Source organism: Chanodichthys erythropterus, chromosome 10, assembly GCF_024489055.1.
Source record: "Chanodichthys erythropterus isolate Z2021 chromosome 10, ASM2448905v1, whole genome shotgun sequence".
Classification (NCBI taxonomy): Eukaryota; Metazoa; Chordata; class Actinopteri; order Cypriniformes; family Xenocyprididae; genus Chanodichthys; species Chanodichthys erythropterus.
The window spans coordinates 29,402,148-29,426,521 of NC_090230.1; the positions used below are offsets into that span (position 1 = coordinate 29,402,148).

The window sequence follows — 24,374 nt, forward strand, 5'->3', positions numbered from 1 at the left end:
GCTGAAGCTCAAACGTGATGCGTAACACCAGAATGAACCTCATTGGTTCTTGCTGAAGCTCAAACGTGATGCGTAACACCAGAATGAACCTCATTGGTTCTTGCTGAAGCTGAAACGTGATGCGTAACACCAGAATGAACCTCATTGGTTCTTGCTGAAGCTGAAACGTGATGCGTAACACCAGAATGAACCTCATTGGTTCTTGCTGAAGCTGAAACGTGATGCGTAACACCAGAATGAACCTCATTGGTTCTTGCTGAAGCTCAAACGTGATGCGTAACACGAGAATGAACCTCATTGGTTCTTGTGAAGCTCAAACGTGATGCGTAACACCAGAATGAACCTCATTGGTTCTCGCACGTCAAGCAAACATGCTTGAGCTTCCGTTTACCACAACTGATGTGTGAGTTGATGAATGTTTACATGTGAATAAAAGCCTAAATTCAAACTGTTCCTCAGATAAAGCGATCGAGTCTCTTCAGAATATTTGGACTGAGACTGATATCATTATCTAGATACACATTCACAGAGAAAGAGGTAAAGAATCAAACTCCATCACTGATTCACTTGATTCATTCTCACTGAACACATAAGCCTTTGTTTGCTCATTCACACAGAGAAAAAAAACAAAGGAACAAAATGAATATTTAGATATGGTTTATTTATGAGCTTCTTGTGACACAGAGTAATTATCTAAATCAACAAGAAAATCAGAATGAATCGCCTGTCGTATGCGCGCTAAATCTGTATAAACACTGTCTATAATGTACCATAATATGGCTTGTGAAATAAGCTTTAGAGGAGGATCTGAAGACATTAAATGTTCACGTTCATATTCCTGATTTCATATTTCCCGAGTGATGGAACTCAACAGAAATGGAATCTGATATGAGTGAGACGAGTTTGAATGGCTTCATATCAGCAGGGCTTTAAAGGGCACTTCATCAAACGAACGAGCGCTGAAATGATCCGGTCTTTACTGAAGATTATCTCTGAGAGCTAGTCGTCTGAAAGCTCTGAAACTCACGACTGACGCTGGTCATCGAACCCATTTCTGACACATCAGCTTCCATATATCATAATTATGAGAATAAAAAGTCGAAAAAAATGACATACTAAGTTATATTTATGATAAAAAGTCAAAATAATTATCATGAGATTAAAAAGTCCAAGTTAAGATATAGTCTTAACTCTTTCCCCGCCATTGACAGAATTATCAGGCAATCGTTGTTTTCCCTGTTATACAGTAGGGGGCGCTATTGCGCACATTTTGAAAGAGTACAGAATCTCTGGATCAAAACACAGGCGAAGCAGCAGCAGAAACAAGCGAAGGAAGCATTGCTGATGCACATGAAAAATATGATCATCAAACATTATATAAATCAAATCCGCCTAACGTTACTGAATGAAACGAGAACGAGCTGCTTTGAGGTGTTGATGGACTGTATCTACTCAGTCTGTGTTTTGATCATTGTTGTGAAGACTTTGACAAAATGCGATTTTCTCAGCTTTTTGTTCAAAATGTTGCTTTTTTTTAACTTACCAATATTCAAGTGCTGATAAAGAAAGAATGAAGCTAGAATCCAATGTGTAAAAGCAGAGGCTCTGTTCTTTCAGATTTGATTTTTCTTTTTTTTAAGTTGATTTTTAAAAATGTATTTCTGATTAGTGTTTCTGATGTAAACTCCCTTTGCGGTCTTTCTTGTTTTTGGGATATTTATCCTCTTGTACAGCACAATGGCCAACTACTGTTGTACTTATTCTGCTATATAAATAAAATTTAGATTTTTGATTGATTCTTTCTTTTGATATATTGCATGTTCAGATATTCAGATACACAAAATATTCCGAGGCCATGAAAGTTTTGTGAAAATAATCAAAAATGTTGGCAACTTTTTAAAAAACTTCTGATGGGGAAAGAGTTAATTATGACTTTTAATGTCTATGACTTGGTGTATGACATAATTCCTACTTTTTGTCAATTATTACTTTTCAAATCATAATTGAATTTTTTTTGTGTCATAATTTCTGCTTTTTGTGTCATCATTATAATTATGATTTACAAACGATTTGTTTGTCAGAAACGGGCTTGTGTGCGATTGAGTTTCTGGTCCACAGATGAACGTTCAGACTGTGATCGTGGAGAGCGACACGGAGCGATGATTCGACGGGACTGCTGTGATCGCGCCTGTATGTCCATCATTTGTCACGTGATCATTGAGAAAATAAAAATGCTGATTTTGCATTTTTAATTCAATTTGTGCGAGTCAAAACAGAGATTCATCACTGCATCGCTCTGCCGCTCTCAACATTCAAACTCCTGTTCAGTATCTTTGTTTTCTGAGGTTTTTTGGAAAGACATGTTTTGCGTCTAACGCCGGCCATACGTTATACGACGGACCGCTGTTCTCGCTGATGTCATTTCCTAGCCAAAACACTGCAGGAGCGACAGGTACATCTAGACACTGAAAATCTTTTCTTTGATCATTTAACAGCAGTCGTCACCGATGTTAAGGTTTGTTTCTCCGTTAGCGTTAAAAGAATCTGGGACACGGTCGCGCGCTGTAAGCGATCGTCGTGAGGCGTCGGCTCTTTGGTCTCGTGTGCGAGTGAACGCTGATGCCTCTCGTGGTCAAACTCACGTCTGCCGCTTCTGTTCCACCAAACCAGCAGAAACAGAAACGGGTGCGATCGGAGGCGCTCTGCAGCATCAGGTCCGTTTGAAGTTCAAATCCAGTTATGAGTATGAATTAAAGGAAGAGCAAAGGGAGAGAAAGATCATGGCCTGACGACGGTACGGAAGGTTATTGGAGCGGACATGCACGATTACACATTCGCACGCACACACACACTTCATCATCATCATCATCATCATCAGCCCCACAATCCCATGCAACGCGACCGCACCGCCATCACCTTTCCCGCTTGCATCCGGTACGGAGATCTCCCGCTGTTATTCCCTACAAACTATGTACATCAGAGTCAGGGATCGGTTCGCACATGCGTGGATAAATATGTCCGTCGCTCCTCCGGAAGGCAGACGTGTCGTATCAAACAACCGCACATCTCCAACCAAACAGATATATACAAAAGATACAAATGCAAATGCCCTAGAATAGATCTATATATATTCATATACATATATAGGTTTTAATCTTTGAATTACAAATCTGAAAATATCATTTCTTATCTTTAAGAAAAAAAGGTTTCGGGAACCATGCAGTCGCCCGCGCGAGTTCGCCTGTCCCGCGGGGCGAGAAAGAGAGAGAAGCGCGTGAGATGGTGGGTCCGTGTCCTCGGCCCGCCTCGGGGCGCGTTCCTGAGCTGACCTCTGACCTCAGCCAAACGTCCGGCGGCGCAGAGGCGAGGAGAGATTCCCGTGTCCTCCTACACTTTCGACTCGTTCTCCATGTTGGCCACGTCTCCGTTCCTCTCGGCGCCGCCGCTCTTCTCCTCCTGCGAGTCCAGCTGACTCAGTTTACTGGCCACCGACCAGCTGAGCGGCAGACGGGAGCGCGCCGCCATCTCCGCCAGCTCTCGCGCGCTGCAGCTGGGGGTGTTGGTCTCGTAGATCTCGTGGAAGCTGTTGTAGTCGACCTCGTAGAAGCCGTCCTCCAGCGTCAGGACGGGCGTGAAGCGGTAGCCCCACTTGATCTCGCTGGCCACGTACGAGCTGCGCGCCTGACACGTCATTCCTGAGGAGACAAACGGCACAGAGGTGAGGGAACCGGCACATCCTGAAGAACGTCTGAACGCTGAGCTGCTAGCACATTATAGATCTGATTCTGAACAGTTTATTACACCCAAACTTGACTACAAAGCTGAGGTCCGTACCAAACTGTCATTTTTGTGTACCATTAATCCCTTAAAACTCCACGTTAAATGACTGCAATCCCAGCGGATCAGACGGCAGTGACCTCTGACCTGTCACTGAAGCTCTGAGACTCGATTTCTGAACATACAAAGCGTTGAGGCCATCTGGTGGTCAGATTGATGAACAGCACCTACCAAACAATATTTTTAAAGAAATAACAAAAATTTAAAGTGATTAAGTAAAATGCATCCTTCAGAAATCAGGGTCATATGCAGATTTATTATCAGTGTTGGAAACAGTTCATATTTTTTCATAACCTGTGATAATTCTTTAATAAATTATAAGCAGAAAAAGAACAGCATTTATTTAGAATAGAGATACTTTCTAACGTTCAAACGTTTGGGAATTAATACTTTTATTCCGCAAGGATGTGTTAAATGTATAAAAAGTGAGAGTAGAGACTTGTATTGTTAGAAAGATATCTATTTTGAATAAATGCTTTTTAATTTTTTATTCATCAGCGAATCCTGAAAGTATCACAGGTTATAAAAATATGAAGCAGCACAACGGTTTCCAGCACTGATGATAAATCAGCATATCAGAACGATTTCTGAAGGAAGACTGAAGTAATGATGCTGAAAATTCAGCTTTTTATCACAGAAATAAATGATATTTTAAAGTATATTAAAATTGAAATCCATTATTTTAAACTGTAATAATATTTCACTGTATTTTTGATCATATAATCACAGTTGAGCAGAAGAGACTCTTTCAGAAACATTAAAATAGTCATGTGTGACTCTCATGAAAATAAAATCAGTGATGTAGGAAAACAAGGTCAGTCTGTTAGCATCATGTCAGCCTGACTGAAGACTGAATATTACAATGCAAATAACATTCATGTGAGCTCGTATCTGACCAGCGGTCATTCATTGGTTTGGCTGTAATCGGCTCACATCGAGTGAAAAGCTTCATTCGTGATGAACGTTTGATTGTGAATGTTTCCGTCGCGTGAATGCGATGATGCTGAGCTGAGGAGAAACTTGTGCTCGTCTTTATATCTCGTTCCTGATGATCTCAGCACACCGCGGTGAAATGACTCAATAACGAGTGAAGAAAACGTGTGTGTGTGTGTGTGTGTGTGTGAGCAGAACAACGAACATTCAGCATATTTAATCGTGACAGACGTTCAGTCTGTTCTGTTGTGTGTTGATCACTGAAACACTGAGATTTTCATCATCCCATGGATATAAGATGTGTCGATATGGTGTTTTATAGCAGTGCTTTCATTTCCAGAGAAAATACTGATAAACTACTGTACGCCACTGTACATTCTTGGAAAAAAAGTTGAGTCCGGTTCTGGACTCAGTTTTAAAGAACCTTTTATGTTCTATATATAATGAGAAATGTCATAAATGATTGCATAATATTTAATGTTGAGCAGGTTATTTCAGTTTCTTCTACTAATAAAGTGATTACAAGCTTTTTATTTCAGAAAATGTAATTAAAATTAAAAATCAATTTTGTAAATCTATAAAATGATCCCATTATGGGAATCCCAAAAATGTTACAGAACCCTTTAGGGCTCCATACAGAACCTGTTCTTCTGAGAGTGTAAGTCAAGAGTTAAATGAAAGTAAGTGTAGAAAACAAGGACATGAAGCTCAGGACTGAGCAGCCTCTTCAATCCGGTACAGGATGAATGTGTGACAGGAGCGCTAAACGAGTCGAGTGTCGGGCTGCTGGGGTTCAAAGGTCACGGTCTCCATTCACAATGAAAACACTGTGAGAGTGTCACATCTGTGAGAGCTCAGAAACACACACACACACACACACACTTACATAACGCGCGTCAGAGTCTCTGTCGTGTGGAATCATGGCAGGAGTTTCATCAGCCTCCGCTGCATTACACTCACTGCGGCGCATTATCTGCCGCTGAACACAGAGAGTCCGTCAGCGAGAGCAACGCTTGTTTATTTGATATACAGTTCGCTAGTTTTAAGCCAAATCCCTCCGTCCTGCGCTGGAGTTGCAGGTGAGACGCGTTCAGTGCGCTTCTGTTATCAGCAGACAACAGCCACAAACCATGAGCTGTAGTGCTGCCGCAAACACACACACACACACACACACACTCACACACAAATGCAAACTCGCGCACACAATCACATACAAATGCTCATGAACGCTCACACACACTCACAAATACTCACTAAAGATTCTGTATACACTCATGCTCACACACACTCACTCATGTTCACACACACTCACTCATGCTCACACACACTCACTCATGTTCACACACACTCACTCATGCTCACACACACTCACTAATGCTCACACACACTCACTCATGCTCACACACACTCACTCATGCTCACACACACTCACTCGTGCTCACACACACTCACTCGTGCTCACACACACTCACTAATGCTCACACACACTCACTAATGCTCACACACACTCACTCATGCTCACACACACTCACTCATGCTCACACACACTCACTCATGCTCACACACACTCACTCATGCTCACACACACTCACTCATGCTCACACACACTCACTCATGCTCACACACACTCACTCATGTTCACACACACTCACTCATGCTCACACACACTCACTCATGCTCACACACACTCACTCATGCTCACACACACTCACTCATGTTCACACACACTCACTAATGCTCACACACACTCACTCGTGCTCACACACACTCACTAATGCTCACACACACTCACTCATGCTCACACACACTCACTAATGCTCACACACACTCACTCATGCTCACACACACTCACTAATGCTCACACACACTCACTCATGCTCACACACACTCACTAATGCTCACACACACTCACTCATGCTCACACACACTCACTAATGCTCACACACACTCACTCATGCTCACACACACTCACTCATGCTCACACACACTCACTAATGCTCACACACACTCACTCATGCTCACACACACTCACTAATGCTCACACACACTCACTCATGCTCACACACACTCACTAATGCTCACACACACTCACTAATGCTCACACACACTCACTCATGCTCACACACACTCACTCATGCTCACACACACTCACTCATGCTCACACACACTCACTCATGCTCACACACACTCACTCATGCTCACACACACTCACTCATGCTCACACACACTCACTCATGCTCACACACACTCACTCATGCTCACACACACTCACTCATGCTCACACACACTCACTCATGCTCACACACACTCACTAATGCTCACACACACTCACTCATGCTCACACACACTCACTCATGCTCACACACACTCACTCATGCTCACACACACTCACTAATGCTCACACACACTCACTCATGCTCACACACACTCACTCATGCTCACACACACTCACTCATGCTCACACACACTCACTCATGCTCACACACACTCACTCATGCTCACACACACTCACTCATGCTCACACACACTCACTCATGCTCACACACACTCACTCATGCTCACACACACTCACTAATGCTCACACACACTCACTCATGCTCACACACACTCACTCATGCTCACACACACTCACTCATGCTCACACACACTCACTCATGCTCACACACACTCACTCATGCTCACACACACTCACTCATGCTCACACACACTCACTCATGCTCACACACACTCACTCATGCTCACACACACTCACTCATGCTCACACACACTCACTCATGCTCACACACACTCACTAATGCTCACACACACTCACTCATGCTCACACACACTCACTAATGCTCACACACACTCACTCATGCTCACACACACTCACTCATGCTCACACACACTCACTCATGCTCACACACACTCACTAATGCTCACACACACTCACTCATGCTCACACACACTCACTAATGCTCACACACACTCACTCATGCTCACACACACTCACTCATGCTCACACACACTCACTCATGCTCACACACACTCACTCATGCTCACACACACTCACTCATGCTCACACACACTCACTCATGCTCACACACACTCACTCATGCTCACACACACTCACTCATGCTCACACACACTCACTCATGCTCACACACACTCACTCATGCTCACACACACTCACTCATGCTCACACACACTCACTCATGCTCACACACACTCACTCATGCTCACACACACTCACTCATGCTCACACACACTCACTCATGCTCACACACACTCACTCATGCTCACACACACTCACTCATGCTCACACACACTCACTCATGCTCACACACACTCACTCATGCTCACACACACTCACACATGCGAACACACACTCACTCATGCTCACACACACTCACTCATGCTCACACACACTCACTCATGCTCACACACACTCACTCATGCTCACACACACTCACTCATGCTCACACACACTCACTCATGCTCACACACACTCACTCATGCTCACACACACTCACTCATGCTCACACACACTCACTCATGCTCACACACACTCACTCATGCTCACACACACTCACTCATGCTCACACACACTCACTCATGCTCACACACACTCACTCATGCTCACACACACTCACTCATGCTCACACACACTCACTCATGCTCACACACACTCACTCATGCTCACACACACTCACTCATGCTCACACACACTCACTCATGCTCACACACACTCACTCATGCTCACACACACTCACTCATGCTCACACACACTCACTCATGCTCACACACACTCACTCATGCTCACACACACTCACTCATGCTCACACACACTCACTCATGCTCACACACACTCACTCATGCTCACACACACTCACTCATGCTCACACACACTCACTCATGCTCACACACACTCACTCATGCTCACACACACTCACTCATGCTCACACACACTCACTCATGCTCACACACACTCACTCATGCTCACACACACTCACTCATGCTCACACACACTCACTCATGCTCACACACACTCACTCATGCTCACACACACTCACTCATGCTCACACACACTCACTCATGCTCACACACACTCACTCATGCTCACACACACTCACTCATGCTCACACACACTCACTCATGCTCACACACACTCACTCATGCTCACACACACTCACTCATGCTCACACACACTCACTCATGCTCACACACACTCACTCATGCTCACACACACTCACTCATGCTCACACACACTCACTCATGCTCACACACACTCACTCATGCGCACACACACTCACTCATGCTCACACACACTCACTCATGCTCACACACACTCACTCATGCTCACACACACTCACTCATGCTCACACACACTCACTCATGCTCACACACACTCACTCATGCTCACACACACTCACTCATGCTCACACACACTCACTCATGCTCACACACACTCACTCATGCTCACACACACTCACTCATGCTCACACACACTCACTCATGCTCACACACACTCACTCATGCTCACACACACTCACTCATGCTCACACACACTCACTCATGCTCACACACACTCACTCATGCTCACACACACTCACTCATGCTCACACACACTCACTCATGCTCACACACACTCACTCATGCTCACACACACTCACTCATGCTCACACACACTCACTCATGCTCACACACACTCACTCATGCTCACACACACTCACTCATGCTCACACACACTCACTCATGCTCACACACACTCACTCATGCTCACACACACTCACTCATGCTCACACACACTCACTCATGCTCACACACACTCACTCATGCTCACACACACTCACTCATGCTCACACACACTCACTCATGCTCACACACACTCACTCATGCTCACACACACTCACTCATGTTCACACACACTCACTCATGCTCACACACACTCACTCATGCTCACACACACTCACTCATGCTCACACACACTCACTCATGCTCACACACACTCACTCATGCTCACACACACTCACTCATGCTCACACACACTCACTCATGCTCACACACACTCACTCATGCTCACACACACTCACTCATGCTCACACACACTCACTCATGCTCACACACACTCACTCATGCTCACACACACTCACTCATGCTCACACACACTCACTCATGCTCACACACACTCACTCATGCTCACACACACTCACTCATGCTCACACACACTCACTCATGCTCACACACACTCACTCATGCTCACACACACTCACTCATGCTCACACACACTCACTCATGCTCACACACACTCACTCATGCTCACACACACTCACTCATGCTCACACACACTCACTCATGCTCACACACACTCACTCATGCTCACACACACTCACTCATGCTCACACACACTCACTCATGTTCACACACACTCACTCATGCTCACACACACTCACTCATGCTCACACACACTCACTCATGCTCACACACACTCACTCATGCTCACACACACTCACTCATGCTCACACACACTCACTCATGCTCACACACACTCACTCATGCTCACACACACTCACTCATGCTCACACACACTCACTCATGCTCACACACACTCACTCATGCTCACACACACTCACTCATGCTCACACACACTCACTCATGCTCACACACACTCACTCATGCTCACACACACTCACTCATGCTCACACACACTCACTCATGCTCACACACACTCACTCATGCTCACACACACTCACTCATGCTCACACACACTCACTCATGCTCACACACACTCACTCATGCTCACACACACTCACTCATGCTCACACACACTCACTCATGCTCACACACACTCACTCATGCTCACACACACTCACTCATGCTCACACACACTCACTCATGCTCACACACACTCACTCATGCTCACACACACTCACTCATGCTCACACACACTCACTCATGCTCACACACACTCACTCATGCTCACACACACTCACTCATGCTCACACACACTCACTCATTCTCACACACACTCACTCATGCTCACACACACTCACTCATGCTCACACACACTCACTCATGCTCACACACACTCACTCATGCTCACACACACTCACTCATGCTCACACACACTCACTCATGCTCACACACACTCACTCATGCTCACACACACTCACTCATGCTCACACACACTCACTCATGCTCACACACACTCACTCATGCTCACACACACTCACTCATGCTCACACACACTCACTCATGCTCACACACACTCACTCATGCTCACACACACTCACTCATGCTCACACACACTCACTCATGCTCACACACACTCACTCATGCACACCCACACTCACTCATTCTCACACACACTCACACAATCTCACACACTCTCACTCATGCTCACACACACTCACTCATGCTCACACACACTCACTCATGCTCACACACACTCACTCATGCTCACACACACTCACTCATGCTCACACACACTCACTCATGCTCACACACACTCACTCATGCTCACACACACTCACTCATGCTCACACACACTCACTCATGCTCACACACACTCACTCATGCTCACACACACTCACTCATGCTCACACACACTCACTCATGCTCACACACACTCACTCATGCTCACACACACTCACTCATGCTCACACACACTCACTCACTCACTCACTCATGCTCACACACACTCACTCATGCTCACACACACTCACTCATGCTCACACACACTCACTCATGCTCACACACACTCACTCATGCTCACACACACTCACTCATGCTCACACACACTCACTCATGCTCACACACACTCACTAATGCTCACACACACTCACTCATGCTCACACACACTCACTCATGCTCACACACTCACTCATGCTCACACACACTCACTCATGCTCACACACACTCACTCATGCTCACACACCCTTAAAGGGGTCATGAATTGAGAAATCAAAAAACGTCCTTGTTAGTCCAATAAAAGCTTTTATTGACAGCAGACCCAGAGAACGACTGATCCTGTCATAGATGCTGAAACTCCGCCTCCACAGAAGAAATCAACGGCTACTTCATCATTGCAACGTTAGCCCCGCCCACTGGCGTGTTAGTGAGATGAGGAGGAGAGAAGAGCGATACAGGACTAACACACATCTCTTTGCTCTTGCATACACATAACACATTATCAATACATTAACATTTTTCAAATCCGTTAAAGGATTGTTACGCTGCAATAATTAGGTCGGCTGGAATCGAGAACATTTCCTATAACACTAGATATACCTGTACATCAGAACAAGAATGGCATCTACGCTAATATCTGTCTCTCTGCTTATCCTGAGGTTTGCCGGGTGCTGGATCCAGGCCGTATCCAGGTCAGATGGAGAACCTGCGTCTGGACCTGACTACAACGTAGCCCAGGATCCCCGTATCCGCTTACATATATTTATATATAATCGATTTTTAATCTCTATAATAAAAATGTACAATTCAGATTTTGATCTCCATATACATTTACATATATATATCTTCCAAAGGGTTTTTTCCCTCCTAGGACTTTTTTCCCAGTGCTAGCACGCTGGGTTTTTCTCCTAGGGGGTTTTTTCCACCCCTGGAAGTCAGCCGACATTGGCTTAATGTAGCACCATCTTGTATATGTTACATATTACCACGCTTGTTTGTACAGTTTTAACCACTTCCCTTTTTTTTTCTGTGTTTCTAATATGTAAAGCTGCTTTGAAACAATTACCAATTGTAAAAGCACTATATAAATAAATTTGACTTGACTTGACTTGAGGACTAAAATCCTAATGCAGGAATATGGTTATTTATTTTCAACAATGTGAATGTCTCAGTTGAGCTTTATTTATTTGTGTTCGGTTCATTTCACTGTGGATTCTTTGGTAAATCAATCACATTTCGGCGCAAACAGACTTTTACGATATGGACTCGACAGTAATGCAACAACATGTCAGTAACTGTGTTCATTCTAATGCCTGATCTGATATTAAAGGTGCCCTAGAACTTTTTTTTAAAAGATGTAATATAAGTCTAAGGTGTCCCCTGAATGTGTCTGTGAAGTTTCAGCTCAAAATACCCCATAGATTTTTTTAATTCATTTTTTTAACTGCCTATTTTGGGGCATAATTAGAAATGATCCGATTCAGGGTGTGTGGCCCTTTAAATCTGGTGCTTCACACTCCAAGAGCTCACGCTTGCCTTTAACAGCATAAACAAAGTTCACACAGCTAATATAACCCTCAAAATGGATCTTTACAAAGTGTTTGTCATGCAACATGTCTAATCACGTAAGTACAGTGTTTATTTTGAAGTTTACATTTGATTCTGAATGAGTTTGAGGCTGTGCTCCGTGGCTAATGCTAATGCTACACTGTTGAAGAGATGAAAAATGAAAATAGCGACGGCTCTTGTCTCCGTGAATACAGTAAGAAACGATGGTAACTTTGACCACATTTAACAGTACATTAGCAACATGCTAACAAAACATTTAGAAAGACAATTTAGAACACTATCACTAAAAATATCATGATATCATGGATCATGTCAGTTATTATTGCTCCATCTGCCATTTTTCACTATTGTTCTTGCTTGCTTACCTAGTCTGATGATTCAGCTGTGCACAGATCCAGACGTTAATACTGGCTTGTCTAATGCCTTGATCATGGACTGGCATATGCAAATATTGGGGGCGTACACCCCGACTGTTACGTAACAGTCGGTGTTATGTTGATATTCGCTTGTTCTTCGGAGGTCTTTTAAACAAATGAGATTTATATAAGAAGGAGGAAACAATGGAGTTTGAGACTCACTTTATGTCATTTACATGTACTGAACTCTTGTTATTTAAAGGTGTTAAAGAGGATGTTTTGTTTTATACATTTTTGCAATATTACTTGAAACTGTCTTTACTAACTGATAAAAGATTATTTATTAGGTGCACTGAAAGTAATAATATTAATATACATCATCTGTGCACGAGGTAGGGCCTTAAAAATATCAGCCAATCGTTTACGCTATTGGCCCTCTGGCTTGTGAATCACTGCCTTGTGAGCGACGTGTGCGGCTGCGCGCGCCACTAACTTTCCACACTCCACAGGCGCTGCATGTAATGTGTTTGTCAGGAGACAGGAATAACAACTGCAGATTATGAGTTACCTGCGGTGAGTCCGACATAATGAATCCACTAACACGACACAGCGAATGCCGGTGGTAAACACTCGTGTTCCAATACTCATGCACGAGTTTCTTTTGAAATGAGCTGTGAAGGAGGGGGGGGTTGTTCTTACGCATGTGCTCTAGGGGTGTAACGATACGCTCAGGTCACGATACGATACGTATCTCGATACGGAGTTCACGATACGATACGTATCACGATATTTTGAACAAAATGAAACTGAAATTCAAACAAGATTTATTAAAAAAACATTAACAAATTTCAATAATTGTTGAGCTTTTGATGTTTTGTTACGGAAAGGCCATAGCTGATCGGTTGATTCTTGTCACACGACCTGCGGTGCGCTTGCAGCATTCTGAGAAGTTGAGAATTGCATGCGCGTCGCGACCACGTTGATCCCATTATGAGCGCGCCTGCCGAGCAGGTTAAATTTGAAAATAATAACTGACTTGCACGCGGAAAAGACGCAATATGTGAACGGCGCCACAGAACTTAAAGCAAAGCATCGCAAGCGTATTTTGCTTTTCTGTGAGCACAGCTGTTGCTTTGCACTGCGGTGAAAGAAAGCCACGACTTTTCTCACGCGACCATGCAAGAGACTGACATGAGAAACGTTTAAACCTGCTTGCAAGATTCAATGTGTGCCCGAAACACTTACTGAACTAGAGAGCTGATTGAGACACACCATCTACGATAAATCGTTACACCCCTAATACTTATAGTAATTTAAAAATGTGGTAGCATTGGATCTGGACAGGAAGGATAACTCTGGGAGTTGGAAGGGGTGTGTCGTGATTCTGCCTTCTCACATCGCGATACAGGTTCGTGGACCTGCGTATCGCGATTTCGATTTCATATCGCATATCGTTACAGCCCTAATGTGCTCATTTAAAAAACTCAGTAACAGTCTTTGGATTCTCAGTCGACGGAAAAATCCTCTCTATCACCTTTAACTATGCCGAGGTAAATTCAATTTTTGAATCTAGGGCACCTTTAATGATTCATGTACAGTCAGATGATCTTTGTCTGTGTGTCAGTAAATCAAACCAGTGACTAAACTTCACATTGTTTCTCTTAGTAGGATGTTATTTAAATGGTGATTACATTATATATAGAAAGCGATCAAAGAACGCTCCCTTTACAATCACTGGAGCTGTCAATCAAACAGCAAAGTTTATCAGTGACTGAGTTCTGGACTCGCACCAAAACTCCCGGTTAACTCAACAAATCTCTTATATCTAGTTATATCGTGTTTGCACTGTTATTTATGATGAAAGCTTTCGTTAGTGTGCAGAATGACGAGATCACTCGCAAATGCTCACAAATACTCAGTAACGCTCGCACACACACACAAATGCTCACAAATACTCAGTAACGCTCGCACACACACACAAATGCTCACAAATACTCACAAACCCTCACAAATACTCAGTAACGCTCACACCCTCACAAATTCTCCAAAAGTACTCACTAACGCTCGCACAGTCACAAATTTTCACAAATACTCAGTAACTCTCACACACACTCACAAATGCTCACAAATACTCAAAAATACTCACTAACACTCGCACACTCACAAATGCTCACAAATACTCACAAACACTCACAAATACTTACTAACCCTTACAAATACTCAGTAACGCTCACACACTCGCAAATACTCAGTAACGCTCACAAATACTCAGTAACGCTCACACCCTCACAAATGCTCACAAATACTCAAAAATACTAACACTCGCACACTCACAAATACTCAGTAATGCTCGCACACACATACACACAAATGCTCACAAATACACACTAACCCTCATACACACTCACAAATGCTAACAAATACTCAGTAATGCTCACACACAAGCACACACTCTCACAAACGCACAATCACACATGCTTACAAACACCCACTAATGCTCTCACATGTTCACAAACCCTCTCACACAATCACACTCACACACACACTGCCTCAGGACAGAGCTTCTGCAGAACCTGCACTACAAGCAGAACACACAATGATGAGAACAGGTCCCTGTCCAATGTGTCTTGTAACGACATGCTCATGCATGTTCTCTCGTCGCCATGGCAACAGGTCAGCTGTGAACACGCCACCAGCTGTTGACGTCCCCCCGTCATGCCCTGAGCGCCCTGAACCTGACAAACTGCAGCCTCGCGGCGACACGCGCATCAGAACAAGAGAAACACAGAACTAACAAGCAGCCGCGAGCGACGCACGAATCCTGAAGAACTCTCTCTCTCTTTTCAGGAAATGCGTCTGAAAGTTCATATGCACTACGCTTGAATTAATGCGCCGCGTGCCGTTTGTCACCGTCAAACTCAAAGGAGCGAGGCCTTCTCTGTGCGTCGTGATGAGACTGTTGCAGAGCTCACATGCTGCTTCACATTGAACAAGAGAAAGAGGCTGAGAATCCTGCAGCAGTAATGACAGATCAATCGCGTGCGAGCATCATAATAACACTAGTAATCATAATAACAGTAATACTCCGGCGGCGCCGTTTAGATAACGCTGTTATATAATGTCAGTGGGTTTTCCTAATGCTGCACCGTCACCATGGCAACCACACTCACAACCCCTCAAAATAGCATCACAGTCGCAGCGAAAGCGAACGCGCTGCTTTTTTTGCCTAATTGTATCTAGGAGATCCTCCATTTCAGCAGCATTAATGAGCGGCTGTGTGACGTGTCTGTGTTTGTGACTGTCTAGATCATGTCAAATTCAACTCTCTCTCACGACAGCTTGAATGTGATTAAAATGGTGGAAAACTTCAAAGAAATTATGAGCAATATGTACAGTTGAGATTGAGAAAAAAATGCAGATATCTCCATCTTTACGCAATAAAAACTGAACCGACACACATGATCGAACAGCTTCCATCGTCTCGGTTCTTCATTTGCGTGCTTCCTTCTCGAGCATCAGTGAATGTTGTTGGAGTCTGTCAGTCGTGTGAACAGATGGATCTCAGCATCACACTGTCACTGTCGGGAAGATGCTGGAAAAGCAGAGGATGTGCAGAGATTCATGAAGAACTACACACACATGAAGATACAGAGGATGAAATCTTCACAAGAGAATCATGTGTGTGTCAGCTCAGTTATTATTTTAGTGGAACGTATGGAGATATCTGAGAAAGAGTTTCTACTCAATATTTTTATGACTCCTTTAAAGGTGATAGAGAGGATTTTTTCGTCGACTGAGAATCCAAAGACTGTTAGTGTTTGAAATGAGCGCATGCGTAAGAACAACCCCCCCTCCTTCACAGCTCATTTCAAAGGAACGCCTCCCAAAACTCGTAAACACTCGTATTGGAACACAAGTGTTTACCACCGGCATTCGCTGTGTCGTGTTCGTGGATTCATTATGTCGGACTCACCGCAGGTAACTCATAATCTGCAGTTGTTACTCCTGTCTCTTGACAAAAACACTGCATGCGGCGCCTGTGGAGTGTGGAAAGTTACTGGAGCGCGCACGTCACTCACAAGGAACGTCACGGCAGTGATTGACAAGCCAGAGGGCCAATCGATTACACGATGATCACGTAAACGATTGGCTGATGTTTTTAAGGCCCTCCCTCGTGCACAGATGATGTATATTAAGATTATTCCTTTCAGTGCACCTAATAAATAGTCTTTTATCAGTTATTAAAGACAGTTTCAAGTAATATTGCAAAAATGTATAAAACAAAACATCCTCTTTACCACCTTTAAATGTTATCTTAAACTCTTGACTAAAGCTCCAGGCTTCATTCTCACCTTCTTATTGTCCATTCTTATTTTTATAGAATATTTCAGTGTTTATTGTAAATGATTTATCGGTGCATATCATCATTACTGTGTTAAATTCATGTCTCATTATCTTGAATCAGAATCTCTTCTCTTCTCTGATGATGAGGGCGGGGCAACCTGTCACTCACATGAGATCCACCAATAGCAAACCACAACCATCCAATCAATTCCCCACAGACAAAATCAAGCCCCGCCCAACATTTGTTCTTGTTTGTGAAGCGTTTCACTCGGATATACGACACAATAGAGAAGAAAAACGAGCGCAACTTCCCTTCCCTGCCGACTTCGAGGGTGATGCAACATGACAGCGATGACGCACTGACCTGCGACCGCAACACATGAATGATTAAATTGGTCTAATAAACTGTTTTCTGCCCTGTTTGTGTGTCTAATCGAATACATCCAATAACAGCCAGCGTACATTCATCTACATCTGACACGCTGCAGGAAAAAACACACAAAGCACCAGGTCAGTTTGAGCCTCGCAGCAATAAAAAGAACGAAATAACAAAGAAGATCCCAACATGATCAGTGTCGTGCCTCTGTCTACTGATGTGTGCTGGAGTAAAGAGAGTGTGTGTGTGTGTGGGTGTGTGTGTGTATGTGTGCTTGCTTTTGTGATTTATGAGGACACAAATTTGTATAATGACATGGGTATAACACTGACAAATATGAAATATGAGCACATCTCATGAGTCCTCATATTTAAAATAGCTATTTTATTAAAAATGTAAAAATGCAGAATGTTTTCTGTGATGGGTAGGAGTAGGGGAAAGAATGTACAGTTTGTACAGTATAAAAACCATTACGCCTGTAGAGAGTCCTCACTGAGATAGCAAACCTGTGTGTGTGTGTGTCTCATCTGAAGCGTTTCTGCACCCGCGTGTCTGTCACGACGGATCTCTGATTCTTGTTCACTCAGTTTCCTCCCATCAGGAGCTGCTGAACCTTCAAGGCAACTCTGCCTTCCGTAATCACAGATCATGTAAGTGGGAAAAGAGCTCATGAAATAATCATCAACGCCTTTAATGATCCACAGACGCACAAGGTCACATCGCACTGATCTATCGTGTTTCCAGTACTGGACTCTAGTGGGATCTCTGGGATATTTCCCAGCACACAGAGCATTTATAAGCTGCTGTGTATTGATCTTGTACTATATTTATATTGTGAGTCTTGATGTGAGCTTGTGTTTCTCTGGCTAAAGCTGTTAAAGGAATAATCCTGTCTTCATTTACTCACTTTAACAGATGGACAAAAAATGATGAGAGATTATTAAAAATATATGAAAGTCTGGAACGACATGAGGGCGAGTAAATGATGACAGAATGTTCATGCATAAATGCAAACCGTCCCTTTAAGATCATCTGATCCGTGCGCACGCTTCTACCACTCGCCACCTTCACTCAGTTTGTTTTTCTTGCTTTATGTCTCTTTTATTGTCTAGTTGGACGGTGTGATGACCAGAGATTACTATAAATGCATTCCAGGTCAAACCACTAATAACTCACTAAAATTCAAGCCGTAATATAATTCAAATAGCACAGTATGAAATTAATGTGATCTGTTCCATTTATCCACGTATGCAAATACAGACAAGAGAAAAGAGAAAATCAACTAGATGAGCTGATCAGATGAACACCTTGACTGTAATTCAAGCAGCTTCTGCCAAACACATGATCGCCCTGTTTACAGCTGGTATTAAGATGCGTTTTGGTTGATTGAATCACATGTACACGAGAGAGACACATTCCCGTTTACAGATGGTGTTTAAATCCGTCTATTTTGTCCACTTTCAACCACTTCTGTCCTGATTTCTTCGAGTCTATAGGCGAGTAAATGTATGGGCCTTTTCAGATCTTCCGATCTAATGGACAAAATAAGCTCGCGTAATTTAGATATAAACACACCTGGAGATGACAGAAAAACATACAGCTGCAAGACCGGCCGTGTCTTTCTTTCTTCAGTGGAAAAAAAATGAATTCCAGGATGTTTCTCCATATAGTGGACTTCACTGGGGTTCAACGGGTTGAAGGTCCAAATGTCAGTTTCAGTGCAGCTTCAAAGAGCTCTACATGATCCCAGACGAGGAATAAGAGTCTCATCTAGAGAAACCATCAGCCACTTTTTAATCACAAATGCTCATCTTCCGCCTACGTCACGCGTGACCTTTCCAACATGATTACATCATGCATGGAGCATCACAGAGCAGAGCAAGACGAGCATTTGTGGTTAAAAAGTATATAATGTTTATTTTTTTTAGAAAATGTCCGATGGTTTCTCTAGATCAGACTCTTATTCCTCGTCTGGGATCATGTAGAGCTCTTTGAAGCTGCACTGAAACTGACATTTGGACCTTCAACCCGTTGAACCCCAGTGAAGTCCACTATATGGAGAAATATCCTGAAATGTTTTCCTCAAAAACCTTCATTTTTTTTTCCACTGAATAAAGAAAGACATGAACATCTTGGATGACATTGAGGAGAGTAAATTATCAGGGAATTTTAAATCAGAAGTGAACTGATCCTTTAATGTGATGTACTTCCTGTAACAGTAAAGCAATGCCATGGTCATCACGGGTTCAATTCCCAGCAAATGCATTAATTGACCTTCAGCAGCTTTAAATAAAAGCATCAACCAAATGTAATCTTTGAGTGCAATAACTGTAAACAGTCGTACCTGTGGCCTCCACCATGCCCTCCAGGATCACCACAATCTCCAGCTCCTCGTGGGCCAGGTGCTCTTTGGAGATCTCCCAGAAGGGGCTGTGCTGATTGATCTCATGGCAGATGATGAGCGGAGACACCAGGAAGAGCCGGTCGTCTCCAGTGTCGTAGCCCACGTTCATGTCCGTCTGATTGAGAGGGATGAACTCTCCCTCCTTGGTCTGTTTGGACTTGATCAGTTTGGCTCTAATGGACGCCTCCACGATGTGCGAGTTCCTCAGGTCTCCAACGCGGAACATCAGACACAGCCGGCCGTCGCGCACGGAGATGACGGCGTTGGTGGAGAACACCAGAGTCTCTGCGCGCTTCTTGGGCTGCGAGATCTTCACGAACATGCAGCCCACCATGAAGGCGTTGACGATGGAGCCCAGCACCGACTGCACCAGCAGCAGCACGATGCCCTCGGGGCACTTGTCGGTGATCACCCTGTAGCCGTAGCCGATGGTGGTCTCCGTCTCTATGGAGAACAAGAACGCGGAGACAAAGCCGTTGAGGTTATTGACGCAAGGAGTCCACTGGCTGTCTCCTATGTGCTCCAGATCTCCTCGTACGTACGCGATCAGCCACCACATGAAGCCGAAGAACAGCCACGTCACGGTGTAAACCAGAACGAAGATGAACAGGTTGAACCTCCACTTGAGGTCCACCAGCGTGGTGAAGATGTCCGTCAGGTAACGGTAGGTCTCCCGCACGTTTCCGTGGTGCACGTTGCACTTGCCGTCTTTGCGGACGTAGCGCTGGATCTTCTGCTTGGCGCGCTCCCTGTCCTGCAGCGGTTTGGGGACGTAGTCCCGCGGCTGCTTGGGCTGTCGGACCGTGACCGTGCTCTCGACATCCTGCTCCATCTGGACTTCTGGAAGGTTCTGAGCCTGGAAGGAGAGAGAGGAAAAGATAAGAACAGTGAGCAGCGATGACCTGGAGCCACTCCGCTTTCACAGAGCATTCGTGAAGCCCGTTTACCGCAGTCTTTACTGCATTACAGTGTCTGATCAGTCTATGGGTCAAGAGAGAGTTAAAAAGAGTGTTTTTGGTCAAAATAAAGCAGCAGATATGAAAGAATCCCGTCGCTCTTGTGCAGACACGTCCGCCTGACTCTGTCGTTCTAACATCACTGTATTTTCGGCGGGTTAATGTATGTTGTGAACTCTATCCTCTGACATATCTCTGGAACAATCTTCCTAGCATTGTTCGGGAAGCAGACACACTCTGTCAGTTTAAATCTAGACCAAAAGCGCATCTCTTTAACCTGGCATACACATAACACATTATCAATTTATATTTTCAAATCCGTTAAAGGATTATTAGGCTGCATAAATTAGGTCAGCCGGAACCGGGAACACTTCCTATAACACCAGATTCACTTGTTATATCAGAAAAAGAATGGCATCTACGCTAATAGCTTTCCTGTAGCTCAGTGGTTAGAGCATGGCACTAGCAATGCCAAGGTCATGGGTTCGATCCCAGGGATTGCACATACTCAGATACAAATGTGTAGTATAATGCAATGTAAGTCGCTTTGGATAAAAGCGTCTGCCAAATGCATAAATGTAAATAAATGTAAATATTAGTCTTTCTGTTTATCCCGAGGTTTACCGTAGTCAGCCAGATCCGGGCCGTATCCAGGTGAGACCAAGGACCGGTGCCATGACACGACCACAACGCAGCCCTGAAGTATCAGCAGAGATCGAGTGAACTAGATCATCCATTGTGAAGACATCATCAACACGACAGCCAGTGCCACAGTTCCTCAACAAACCGTCCAAACCGGCGTGATGAATACGATCCTCAACTGGATGGAACTGAAATAAATACTGTGGCAAAGGGGGGCGTGGTTCAGCGAGGTTTGCAACTGGAGAGAGCGTCGGGAGACACGTGGTAAGTGAGTGGGTTAAATGTAAATTACAAACACCTGTTTCTCATTCCAGTAATTGGCGCGGAGACAGGATAAAACGGCAGGAGAAGCAGGAGTGTGTGAGAGAGAGAGGGACTACTGACTGAGAACACACACACACCTATCTTGGACTGATCGGGAGATCATACTGGAGTGAAGCCCTTCTTCGGATGTGGATTATTTGTTGTGCGTTGCACAGTCTTTTTTTTGGAACTTTGTTTTATGTAATAAAAGCTCAGTTAGTAGTCAAAGTCGACCCTGTCCTCTTCCTTCCCTACGAACTTATCCTTAAAAGTACTACACTGGTGCCGAAACCCGGGAAGGCAGTTGGATGGCCGCTGCCATGCAATCATCGTCCTCTGTGCCGTTTGCGGATCTCATCGCATCCCTCGCGGTCCTACATCAGGAACAGCATCAGGCCCTGCTGGATCTGAGAACCGACCAGGAGCGTTGGTTTCAAGCCATCCTTCAGAACCAGCAGGAGGACCACGAGAGGTTCCGGAGCTGGATCGACCGGGAGGTTCGCACGGAGTCCACAACGCAGTCAGCTGTGCCCACCCACCTGCCCCTGGATAAAATGGGACCCAATGATGACCCCGAAGTATTCTTGGACTTATTTGTCACATCAGCGGAGGCATGCAGTTGGCCGGATTGGTGCCGTGGCTGTCTGGGGAGGCACAGGTGGTGGCACAGCAGCTGCCAGTGCAGAACCTTTTGGCCTTCAATGACCTTCAGCGGGCCATCATTCAGCGGGTCGGTCGGACCCCAGAAGAACATCGCCAGCGTTTCCACTCACTGGAATTGGGTGAGTCTGGCCGGCCTTTCGTGATGGCCCAACAGCTCTGGGTGCCGCAAATGGCTATTGGCTGAGGGAAGCGGCGTGGATCAGGTCATCGATCGTGTGGTGCTGGAGCAGTTTATCACTCGGCTCCCGAGGAAAACAGCCGAGTGGGTCCAGTGCCACCGCCCCACGTCGCTGGACTCAGCCATCCACCTGGTGGAGGACCATATGGTGGCGTGCCAAGGGGTCAGCGAATCTCTACCATCAACCTCTCTCTCTCCCTCTCTCTCTCTAGACCTGTCCCTCTCCCCAGGTCTTGTCCGCCCCGCCCGCCTTGTGTTCCGCTCAGGGGGGCGGGACCGTTTGCTGCCGGGTTGGACCCCGCTCCTGCTTCTCCCCTCTCTCTGCACCAATCATTTAACCCACTCTCTGCCACGAGAGCGGTGGGCAGGTCTGGGCCGGCCTGTTGCCGTTGCAGGGACCCGGGGCATTTTGTGGATAAGTGTCAAGTGATGGAGGTGGGGGTCGGGTTCCGGACGACCCGCAGGCTGCCCCTGGTCAGGCTGGCTGGTACCAAATACATGTGAGTATCGAGGGGGGTGCCTATCAGGCTTTGGTGGACTCAGGGTGTAACAAAACCTCAGTTCATCAAAGTCTGATTTCATCTGGGGCATTGGATACAGGCTGCATGGTTAGGGTATGGTGTGTGCACGGGGATGTGGTGAAATACCCTATTGTGCCCGTGATTATTCAATTTAAGGGTCAAAAGCATAGTATTGAGGTGGCAGTTAATCCGCACCTCCGGCATCCGATAATTTTGGGAACGAATTGGCCAGCATTTGATAAATTATTGGATTGTTTATGCTCGGATGCCTCTTGGGGGAAAAAAACTCTGGATAGGGAAGCACAAGTGCAGGTGGGAGAGACTGACCAGTGAGCACAGCTTCAGAAGAACAGAGCGAAATTGGAAGGCGATGATTTTCCTCTGGAGCAGTCTCAAGATGAGACGTTAAAACATGCATTTGAAATGGTCAGTACCATCGACGGTCAGCCTCTCCAGCCTGGACATCCGCTTTCTTATCCATATTTTGCGATTATAAAAGATAGATTGTATCGAGTGACCCAAGAAACTCAGACAAAAGAAGATACAACACAGTTGTTAGTTCCAAAGAGCCGCAGGGAAATGCTTTTCCAAGCGGCTCATTCTAATCCAATGGTTGGGCATCT

At 44.9% G+C, this 24,374-nt stretch overlaps 1 protein-coding gene across 1 annotated transcript; it reads right to left on the bottom strand.

The window, feature by feature from the left end:
• Nucleotides 1-58: 58 nt before the first annotated feature.
• kcnj6 (potassium inwardly rectifying channel subfamily J member 6) lies at nt 59-21,338 on the bottom strand. The gene is made up of 2 exons (XM_067397255.1): nt 20,429-21,338; nt 59-3,695 (listed from the first exon to the last, which is right to left on the bottom strand). The coding sequence occupies exons 1-2, from the start codon at nt 21,318-21,320 to the stop codon at nt 3,388-3,390; spliced, it is 1,200 nt and encodes a 399-aa protein (XP_067253356.1). The 5' UTR covers nt 21,321-21,338; the 3' UTR covers nt 59-3,387.
• Between the last annotated feature and the right edge of the window lie 3,036 nt (nt 21,339-24,374).

Coding starts and splice junctions, on each gene's coding strand:
- kcnj6 (XM_067397255.1), bottom strand. CDS start 21,320: ATGGAGCAGGATGTCGAGAGCACGGTCACGGTCCGACAGCCCAAGCAG. Junction 3,696..20,428: donor GGGCATGGTGGAGGCCACAG/GTACGACTGTTT, acceptor TTGTCTCCTCAG/GAATGACGTGTCAGGCGCGC.